Raw genomic sequence first — 10,770 nt, 5'->3', positions numbered from 1 at the left:
ACTCAGAAATCCGCCTGCCTCTGCCTCCCGAGTGCTGGGATTAAAGGTGTGCGCCACCAGGCCCGGCCCAGAATTTTAACTCTTATCACCTTTGTCCATCCCTCCTTTTAAACAAACAATCAACAAACAAGAAGCAACATAAGAAAAGACCAAGAAAGGACATAAGAAACATTCATAAGAAAGGACTTTTAAATTGAAAATTGGTTTTAAAAGAACAATATTATAAGAACTTTGAAATGCTAAGCAAATTAATCCCAGCACTCAGTGACAGAGGCAGGCAGATCTCTGTGACTTTAAGGTTAGTCTGGCCTACATAGTGAGGTCCAGGTCAGCCAGAGCAACATGGTGAGACCCTGTTTTGTTTTTGTTTTTTGTTTGTTTGTTTGTTTAAAGCTGAAACACTAGTTATTGGAATTCTCTACATGAAAAACTTGGAATCATGCCTAGGCCATAAACATTTCAGTTTACCTCATCTGGAGTGTTAAACAACAGTGGTAAAAGTCATTTACTTTTACTTTTACTTACTTTTACTTTTTATTTACTTCCATGTAGCAACATAACACTATCTAGCATATTAAACCCTGTATAGAAATTTAGGCTATTAAATGGTTTACTCCTTGAGGATATTTGACTTCTTAACAAACTGTGGGTGTGGATGAGGTTCTAGTCTATCTCTTTTTGGTTTTAGTTTTATTATTTATTTTTGTGCACACACACATACACACACACACATACACACACACATACACACACATATGGATGCTTGAATGTATGTTTATCTCATTATGTGTGCAGTACCCATAGGGATCAGAAGAGGGCATCAGATCTCCTAGGTCTGGAGTTACAGACAGTTGTGAGCCACCTTGTGGGTGCTGGCAATTGAACCAAGGTCCTCTGGAAAAGCAGCCAACACTAACTGCCGAGCCATCTTTCTAGCCCCTACAGTCTATTTCTTATGCCTGTATATGCTCAGTTTCTCCTTTTCAATGTATTTCCCCTTTCTTAAACGGTTTGAGACCTTATCACTTGATCTTCTATATGCCTGTTGTTTCTGTTCCTGCGCTCAATATATCAGAACAACATGGCATTTATTTTCATTTGCAGTGACAAGAAAAGAAACATTTTATAGTTACTTCCCTGACATTTATAGTAACTTGAAAATCATGGAATAGATCAGATTCATACTGACTATTCTGTGATGAGTTTCCATCAGAGAACATGAACAAAACAATTTTTTTTTGTTTTTGTTAAAATGCCCAAATAATGTGCTTTTATTGTTAATAATCTAGTTGAGGTTTTCAGTTGTTATCTGATCTCTAGAAGTCCTGCATCTATCTCTCAGATTGGTTCTGAAGGGATGAATGGAATTGCAGCTGGACTAAGACAAACAAATTTATGTCCTCCGCTGGGAAGTTGACACATGAATTATGCACTTGTGGCCTTTGTGTGGCTGCAGAGCTTAGACGCAGTGGGGGAAGTTGCATTTATCAAGCAGGGTACTGCGAGCCTCCTAGCCTAGCTAGGAAGGATGCACAAAACCAGATGTAGTAGCCGGGAGTCACTATGCAGACCATCATCTGTCTTGTTGGCACGATTCTCTTAGAGATTGGGGCGAGCGGCAAGCAGACCAGTGCTATGTCTTGAGCCCGGCTTTTAACACTGTTGGGAATTGATTTTGACACAAGGTAAGAATCACCTTTGTGTGCTGAGACACTGTCACTGCTGGGTTCATGAAAGGATTGGGTGTTAGGGGACAGTGATAGCTCATTAAAGGAATCTCCTTTGGTGAATTGGAATAGCATTTAGCCCAGTCCTCCATGGTGTCTGTCCCTGAAGTCCCTTTGCTTATTATTCATAGCAAGCATATCATCATCATGCATTCATGGAAGAATGTCTATTTAATGTGGACACTGGCAGCCATCAGAAAGAATAAATGCCTCACTAAAGTTTGATATGGCTGGCTGTTAGCCACGTGGATGGTGGCACTAAATCAATCTGGCTGATTTTTTTTTTTTAATTACCAGTGTATTAAACCATCACAGATTGACCCAGTTGGATCTTAGAGCCTAAGTGGATACTAAAGAAAAAAAAAGTAGCATTCTGTGGGTGGCTTGAAAGGCCAGGTTTCTTTACGTCGTCCTGTACTATCTTCTATGAAACCCCTCTGAGATATGAAGTCACAGAATTTAAGGAAACATGGGACACATGTTTGAGGGTCCCCCCACTTGGGCTTAGCTTTGGAGTTTCATTTAGGTTGTAAATTATATACCCCGGTGGGATTCAGAAATGACATCTTCAAAGGAGAATATGAGATCCTCTGAGCTACAAAGAAGTGAGGACATATGGTATTCCTAGTTCGGAAGGTTTGTGGTACCCTGCCTGATAGTTGTCTAAAGCATAAAGGTCAGTAGCACAAATAGGATTTACATTTTTGTTTCTGGACCTAAAATGGATAAATTGCTAGCCACAGTTACTTGGCATATGTATTTAATCTGTCAACCACACCTACTATTTTCAAACTTTGATATCTCTAGCAACAGTGACAATACCTTACATTCACATATTAGTTTATAGTTCATAAAGTAGCTTTTATCTTAAATCTAGCTGAGTAGTAACCTTCAACTTTGTTGGCACTTTTATGACAGAATGAATCTGTCACTAATAAAATTTATAGAACAAAATATCCATCAAGCTAACAAATACCTTATCAAAGGGAAAAAGAGTTGAGGGACCCTTGAAGTCTATTCATTTTTTTTTTTTGGTATGATACTGGTTGACAGTTGAGGTTTGTTTGTTTGTTTGTTTGTTTGCTTTGTGTGTGTGTGTGTGTGTGTGTGTGAAGATTCTGTTTTATTGGCAGTAAGAAGCACATTAAATAACAACATCGAATCAGAAAGAAATTCTAACTTAAATTAATTAGAACTATAAAAAGCTCTTGATTTTTAAAATCCTTTCTTAGGCTTTTTTTTTTCAATAGTTTTGTACTAGTGCAGAACTTAAACTTTGCAGAATATATACTAAAGCAAGAATTTCTATCCATAGATGATACCGACAAGAGCTTTTTTATTGTCCTTAAATTGCAAATGTCTGAAGGCCTGTCACGATTGGAAGAGTCAGTCTGTGATTTAAATGCACCAGAACTCTTGAACATGATTGAAAAGCGAGCAATCCTCTAGGGGACGTTGGGCCGTCATGAAATGGGATACGGCTAACAGAATTTAACGTGTACGTTCTTTTCAAATAGTTATTGATCACAGGACTAAGTAGCGGCTCATGCTTCTCTTTCAGAACTTTGCAGAAAACACCATGAATGAACTCCTTGGCTGGTATGGCTATGATAAAGTTGAATTAAAAGACGGTGAAGATATTGAATTCAGAAGCTACACTACTGATGGAGAAAGCCGGCAACACATTTCTGTTCTCAAAGGTAAAGAGGTTTGACGGCTCTTTGCTTGTGCAAAGAGCAAAGAACCTTCTCCATTTGCCAGAACTGAATCGTTGTGGGTCTCCTTGTGTTATGAACACAACTAGTTTAAGCCCCAGCTCCTCATGCAGTGGGTGGTGACCCCCATATGATATTGTGTAACGAATGTGTGAGTTGTGCAAACTTTGGCAACAGTAAACAGTTTGGGAAGATACAGTGCCCCCCCCCCCAGATTAATTGCAGATCAATGTGTAATGCGTCGAAGGCATTTCTGGCAGTGTGTGCGTGTGATGAATCACGCGACTTCACTGTAGTCTTAGATCTGAACATGTAACACGAGTGCTTTGCCCTGTGCGGGTTGTTGGGCTGATCAGTACCCACAAAGGCCTCCTGAAACAGCTTAGCTTCCATTCAAGACTATTGCATGTTACAAGTAGCAGTGTTCTTATTCTACATACAAACTTCCCTGCTCTTACAGAAGTGTAATTGCTTAATTGTGGAAAGCAAAGACTTAATATTTTCTAATGTCATTCCTCAGTATGCAAGTAGACTTTTTAAAAAATGTCATTTGAGAAGCTGACTTGAACTGCATGTTTTGAAAAAAAAAATCAGTAAATGGATTTTTGGATTAGGACAGAATTTCCAGTAACTTATGAAATAACTTTAAACATACTCCTGCCATTTTATAGTATATATTCTGCATAGTGGCATTCTCGGGACTGATTATAAGTCAAAATATAGATCAGTATTGAGAAATATTGATGCTGTTCTACATCACGCACTGTCAGATAGTCTGCGGAGATCTGCTTCCCTCGGTGTAATTTTACAAGCGCACCCATCTCGATAATACACAAACTTGCCTTCCTCTTTAATAAGGGGCAGACATGCATGTATAATTATAGCGGAATTGGCTTTTTAGTTCATTTGTTTGTGACGTGTCGTCAGCAAGAGTCTGATGTGTACATGTACTTTATATACCCATACCCCTAGTGTTGTGTAGGCATTGCTTGGGCGAGAGGGGCTGGGAGTGGAAGGGCTTCAGGACTTCTTTAAATGTATCCCAGTTGTGCTGTCCTGTGAGCAGAGTTCCACAGAACACCGGAGCTCGACAGAAAACAAAAATAGACACCACTCTGCCTCCTTCCAGCAATGGGAAAACCAGGCCAGGGCAGAGGCCCTTAACTCTGTGCTCCTGCTGCAAGTTCAGGGAAACAGTGTTTGCTGGCTCTGAGCTCTTTGTCCATTTGATGCCCTGTCAGGCCTGGGCCTCCTGTGCAGTGCAATGTTGGGTCTCTATGGTCGGATAGCAGGAGGAGTTTGTGGTTCTCTTGGGAACCCTCCTTCCCTATGTTTGGATGGGTCCTAAAAGGAAGTCTTGTTTTCACTTTGTGTGTCAGGTTTTCTGACTTTCTCTACTCCATGCTCTCGCAGAGGGGAAGAAGAGCAGAATAAATTGTAGATGATCAGGTCAAAGTCCAACTAGAGAGTGGAGACTGTCGAGGGGCCGAGCAGAGCTGTGCTGACTCTTAGTGAACAGGAGTGCCCGGTACCTAAGCGGGGAAGGGGGGAAGGGGGGGTCCACGTGACTCCAGAATTAGTAAACCTAAATTTGGAATGAGAGTCTGCTTATAGATACAAGAGGAGGGATGTGTGAAGGAATTTCAGTAAAATGTGGGTACAACTGACTGTTCCTTATCACTGCCTGCTGGCTCTGTGTTTGTGTTGTGTCCAGACCTATCGGCACAATACCTGTTCAAACATTTCATTTCCAGTCTTTAAGAGAGAGCTTTTTCTTCTTATGTGTCAGGCAATGAAATGTAAATGAGCCGTCCTGCAGGCATGCAGAGTTAAATGTACACGACAAATTTTATGTTAAGCTTGCTATGAAATTGCACACATCACACGATGAAGATAGTATCATCAATTTCACTGTAAATGAAAAATGCAAGTCCTGAGCTTATAGTGTATGAACTAATAGCCTTAGTAAGACTTCTCCCCGGTGATATGCTTTGCCTCTGGGGAACATGGAAAGAGTCCCGTGCTTCTCTCATGGTTGAGATTGTGTCTGTGTGTCTTAGTCAGGGTTTCTATTCCTACACAAACATCATGACCAAGAAGCAAGTTGGGGAGGAAAGGGTTTATTTGGCTTACACTTCCACATTGCTGTTCATCACCAAAGGATGCAGGACTGGAACTCAAGCAGGTCAGGAAGCAGGAGCTGATGCAGAGGTCATGGAGGGATGTTCTTTACTGGCTTGCTTCCCCTGGCTTGCTCAGCCTGCTCTCTTATAGAACCCAAGACTACCAGCCCAGAGATGGTCCCACCCACAAGGGCCTTTCCCCCTTGATCACTAATTGAGAAAATACTTTATAGCTGGATCTCATGTAGGCATTTCCTCAACTAAAGTTCCTGTTCTGTGATAACTCCAGCTGTGTCAAGTTGACACAAAATTAGCCAGTACACTGTGTGTGTCTGTGTGTGTGTGCGTGTGTGTGTGCATGTATGATAAAAAGGATTTCCACTTTGTTCATTTTTAACAATATTAATATTACCAATCATTAATAAATATTATTAATATTAAATTACCAACACCCAGTACAATAATAGTTTTTTTAATCATTGGTTTATTTGATTATCCTATGGCTTAGATTTAGGAAACAATGGACATAGTTGCCATTCCGGGCATTTCCAGCTTTCTCTCATAGCCAGAGTCTGATGCTTGCTTGCTTTATGTCACTTTGTACATGGGAAACGTTAAGTACCTATCAATTTGCTATGGGGTTTTATGGTGCTAAAATACGGTGCCCATGATTCACCTGGGATATCAGCTATTGCAGTGGAGCATATTTTAAAGAAAAGCCACTGGAAATTGTTGATAGCCAAACTCTAAAGCTTCAGGAAGGAGCGCGGCATTCTGGGAAACTGATGAAAGGCTCGAAAGGAAGACTTTGTTCTGTTACATAACCAACGTACCTGAAGAAATAAGAGAAGATTTATGTGTAATGAGTAAGTTCTTGGTTATATTGGGTGATTTTTTTTTTCTTTTACAGAAAATTCTTTGCCAAAACCAAAATTACCGGAGGACAGTGTTATTTCATCTTACAATATAAGCACAGGCTACTCAGGCCTTGCCACTGGGAATGGACTCAGTGACTCACCTGCAGGGTCAAAGGACCATGGCAATGTGCCTATTATTGTCCCTTTAATCCCACCGCCTTTCATAAAGCCGCCAGCAGGTAAGCATGCCTGGGATTGCCATCCATAGTGATCTGGCACTGTAATCTGGTTGTCACTGTCTTAAGATAAAATAGTAAAGGCTCAACTGAAATAGAGATGCTCGAGGGATGCTATGGATAGTGTTAGTGAACGACACATACTGCTTAGAGTATTACTGGTGTTATCCGAAGCATTTCTTTATCCACTTCTGCTCGGGCTGAAGCATCCCGCTGCCTCCACACCTGTTCTACCACCAGTCTCAGAAAAAGTTTCCTTTTCTGAAAACCACCTACTTTGTATCTTTTGTTTTAAGAATCAAGTAAATACAATGAATGGTTAACAAAAAAGTACACATAATCAGACAGGGTGGTGCACAAGGAGGACCAGGTCTTTGGGGGTGTTTTCTGAGGAAAGGGATAATTTTGCAAAAGACATATGGCAGTCATGTTCCTGAACATGCCTGCCCTAAATCCATTCAAGAAACAAGTTACATTATGTATTGCCTCTACAGAATTCTTCTTAATTCCTGCAAAGCTGTCTCTGAGCACCTAAAAGGAGAGAAATCTGAGTTTCACTTGCATGAAAATGTAATCAGTTGCTTTATATTTCCAGAAAATGAGATGAGCGTGCATTAGACCTTAGTGGCAGGGAGCTGAGCAGGAGGGTGTTCATTGTAGCTTACAGATGGAGTTCAGGAGAAGAGAGCCAGTCAATAAAACCCTGTCAGGCTTGCTGTGAATTGTGGGGATTATGCTAGAACGCTCTGTTTTTATTGTTATTTTTATGTGTATGGAATTGAACATTGACAGGTACTGCGTTATAACAGCAATATTTATACTAACACTAATGCTGTGTTTATATTTGAGAGGGTAGACATTTGTGTTTCTGTAACAGTGAGAGCATTTTCAGGCACAAATGTCTCAAGTTTGTGTTACATTTGGCCACATTCTCTTTTTGGCCTATTATAGTTTATTATTATAGTTTAACAAATAAAACTGACCTATCATACAGAGGTCATTTGAGATATTATTTAATTAAAACTTATTGTCATTAAAGTCATTGTTAATAAAATCATTGTTAGTACTAATTACTAATATAATTAGTGTATCATATAATATTTCCCTTATTAGTGATCTGGTTTTTCTTTGGCTGATGGTTTGATGAAAAAGAGGGACCACTGCTTATCTCCCAAATACATATTTTGCATAAACCAGTTGGTGAGAAAAGGGTAGGTAAATTCTTACCTGTAGAGTTCCCAACTGATCGCCCTTTCTGTGGCTTAGCTGAGGGCGCCTGCTGGGTGTATGGAGTGAGTTTGATTAAGTAGGACGACCAAACAGACCAGACTGAGAAGCCAGGCTTAACTCTGGCCTGTTCAACCACCAGCTCTCTGAAAGGGGGCAAGTGCCGGCTCTGTTCCTTTCACGTTCCTCGTTTTTCCCATTAATTTATTTGTTTATTTACTTTACAACTCGGTCACAGCCCCCTTCCTCTCAGTCCCCCATCACATAGCCCCTTCTCTCGCCCCCTCCCCTTCTCCTCTGAGAAGAGGGAGGTCCCCGTTAGGTACCAACCCACTCTGGCACCTCAAGACACTGTAGGATTTGGCACATCCTCTCCCACTGAGGCCAGACAAGGCATCCCAGTTAGGGGAACAGGATTCACAGGCAGGCAACAGAGTCAGGGTAAGCCCCCGTTCCAGTTGTTGGAGGATCCGCATGAAGACCAAGCCGCACTACTGATATGTATGTGTGGGGTGGGGGTGGGAGTGGGAGTAGAGATGGGGGGATCTTAGGTCCAGTTCATGTATGTTCTTTGGTTGGTGGTTCAGTTTCTGGAAGACCCCAAGAATCGAGGAACCGGGAGTGGATAGGGACTCTGTAAGACACCAAGAGAGTTAACTAACCTGGACCCTTGGGTGCTCCCATTTCCTCATTTAAAGAATGGGCTTACAGTCCTACCTCATGGGGTAGTTGCAGAGTTGAGAAAATGAACACTTAGTGCCTGGACAGTTATGGCATGAAAGTTAGCATACTACACCTTACCTTTACCCCCACACCACCACCCCTGCACCTTCCCTTCCCCCTCCTTTTCCTAATTCTGCCCTAGAGTCTTCATGCACATCACCTTCGTGCATAGAAAGTTGTGCACCCAGATGCAAATACATGGCTAACTTTATTTGAGCAGAGAAAACAGCTTGAGGAATTAGCATAGCTGAGGCTAGCGCTAGGGAGGCCAGAGAACCTGCCCTGGAGTTTCCTGTGGAGCCAGCCACGTGGAATCCAAGCACACAGCTTCCATTTAACTCTAATTCCACACCAGATCAGGAAATAAATATGCAAAAGGATAGAGGCCAAAAACTGAGCCTTGAAAGTCTGGGCCGGAGGAACGCTGAGGAATTAGAAGCCAGAGTAACCAAGCACCAGTGGTTTTGTGTTGTCTGCTGTGGGACTCGAAGGCACTCATCTGTGGAAAACAGAGTAGAGAAGGACATCTTTACTTTTCTGTGTGTGCTCTAACCCTTGGCCCTGTCTGTCTCCATGTGATGAGATCCAAGAACCTTCTCTGCCTTCGAGGTCTCCCCAGGCAGAGAGACGGCCCTGATTCCATAACTAGGGCTGGGTTAGTAACCCTTTCCTGTGAAGAGATGGGTGGTGCTCTAGACGTCCTGGGCCGCAGTGTCTCTCAGGGGCCTAGCAGGTCACTGCTGTAGCAGGAACACATCCTTAGTTGGTGCATGCATCAATCAGTGTGGCTGTGTCCCAATAATATCATATTTACCAAACAATGAAAATTAAAATGTGTGTGCAGGGTGGGGCTTTGTCCAGGGACCACAGTTTAATGAATACCATCCTAGGTGGGATAAGCTCAATTGTTACGGCAGCAGTCAGGTGAGCAGGGTTTCAGAGTCTGGATGTGGCTGTGGCTGGTATCCTGCACAGGTACTGGAGGTGGTGACAAGGCAGGGGGAGCAGTGGGTTCCTGTGCTTACAATGTGATCTACTCTAGTATTTGTTGAGTGGATTGTTTTCTTTAAATTTTGGTGTGGTGCATGTGTGTGTTTGTACACACACACTCGTGTGCATGTGTGTTTCTGTGTGTATGCGCATGAGTGTATGTATGTGTATATTTGTGTGTATGTTTCTCTGTGTGTATGTGCACCAGTGAGTGCATGTGTGGTGCATGTGCATGTTTGCACACATACTCGTGTTCATGCGTGCTTCTCTGTGTGTATGCACATGAGTGTATATGTGTGGGTATGCGACGTTCCCATGTGTGTATGTATACCTGTGTATGTTCATGTGCAGGGGAAGGCCACAGGTTTCTTCTTCAATTGCGTTACATCTTTTTTTCTTTTTCTTTTCGAGACAGTGGTCTCTCACTGAGCCTGGTAATCACTGATTGGCTAGACTGGCTGGACCAGTGAGCTCTGGGGATCCAGCCATCTTTTCTCCTCTTCCACATGCCCAGCTCTGAGGTTACAGGTACCAGCCAGTATGCCTAGCTTTTATGCTGAGGATCTACCTAGACTCAGGTCCTCCCTCATCCTTGTACGTCAGACACCTGGGCCACTGAAGCATGTCCCCAACACCTTCCCTAAGATGAGGATATTAAATCTTTTTAGTTTTTATTTACGTGCGTGCCTGTGTAGAGGAATGTGTGTGCAGACAAGGAATCCAGAAGAGGGTGTCGGATCGAGGGTGTCGGATCTGGGTTAGGGTTACAGGCAGTTTTGTACCCCTTGATGTGATGTTGAGAATTGAACTTGGGTCCTCTGGAAGAGCAGGTATGAGTGCTCTAAACTTCTGAGCCACACCTCCAGCCCCATAGAAGCTGTGGTTTTAAAATTATTAATATTACTATTATTACTATTACTATTATTATTATTATTATTATTATTATTATTATTATTATTATGACTTTGATAGGCTCTGGATGTAGCCCTAGAAGTTACTACATAGACCATAGACCAGACTGGACTCAAGTTCATAGACCTCTTCCCTGCCTCTGCCTTTCTGCCTCTCTCTGCCTCTCTCTGCCTCCCTTTGCCTCCCTCTGCCTCCCTCTGCCTCTCTCTGCCTCTCTCTGCCTCCCTCTGCCTCCCTCTGCCTCCCTCTGCCTCTCTCTG

The 10,770-nt window shown here is 42.3% G+C and overlaps 1 protein-coding gene across 2 annotated transcripts in view; it reads left to right on the top strand.

The window, feature by feature from the left end:
• Sobp (sine oculis binding protein homolog) overlaps window positions 1-10,770 on the top strand; it is a 174,414-nt gene that overhangs the window by 10,035 nt on the left and 153,609 nt on the right. For both annotated transcript variants that reach the window (XM_029542272.1, XM_021204786.2), the window contains exons 2-3: window positions 3,289-3,427; window positions 6,476-6,661. In XM_029542272.1, coding sequence (XP_029398132.1) covers window positions 3,289-3,427; window positions 6,476-6,661 — 325 coding nt within the window. The remainder of the gene's footprint in view (window positions 1-3,288; window positions 3,428-6,475; window positions 6,662-10,770) is intronic.

The sequence above is a fragment of the Mus pahari genome, chromosome 9 (genome assembly GCF_900095145.1).
Source record: "Mus pahari chromosome 9, PAHARI_EIJ_v1.1, whole genome shotgun sequence".
Lineage (NCBI taxonomy): Eukaryota > Metazoa > Chordata > Mammalia > Rodentia > Muridae > Mus > Mus pahari.
This window is presented reverse-complemented; position numbering and strand designations above follow the sequence as displayed.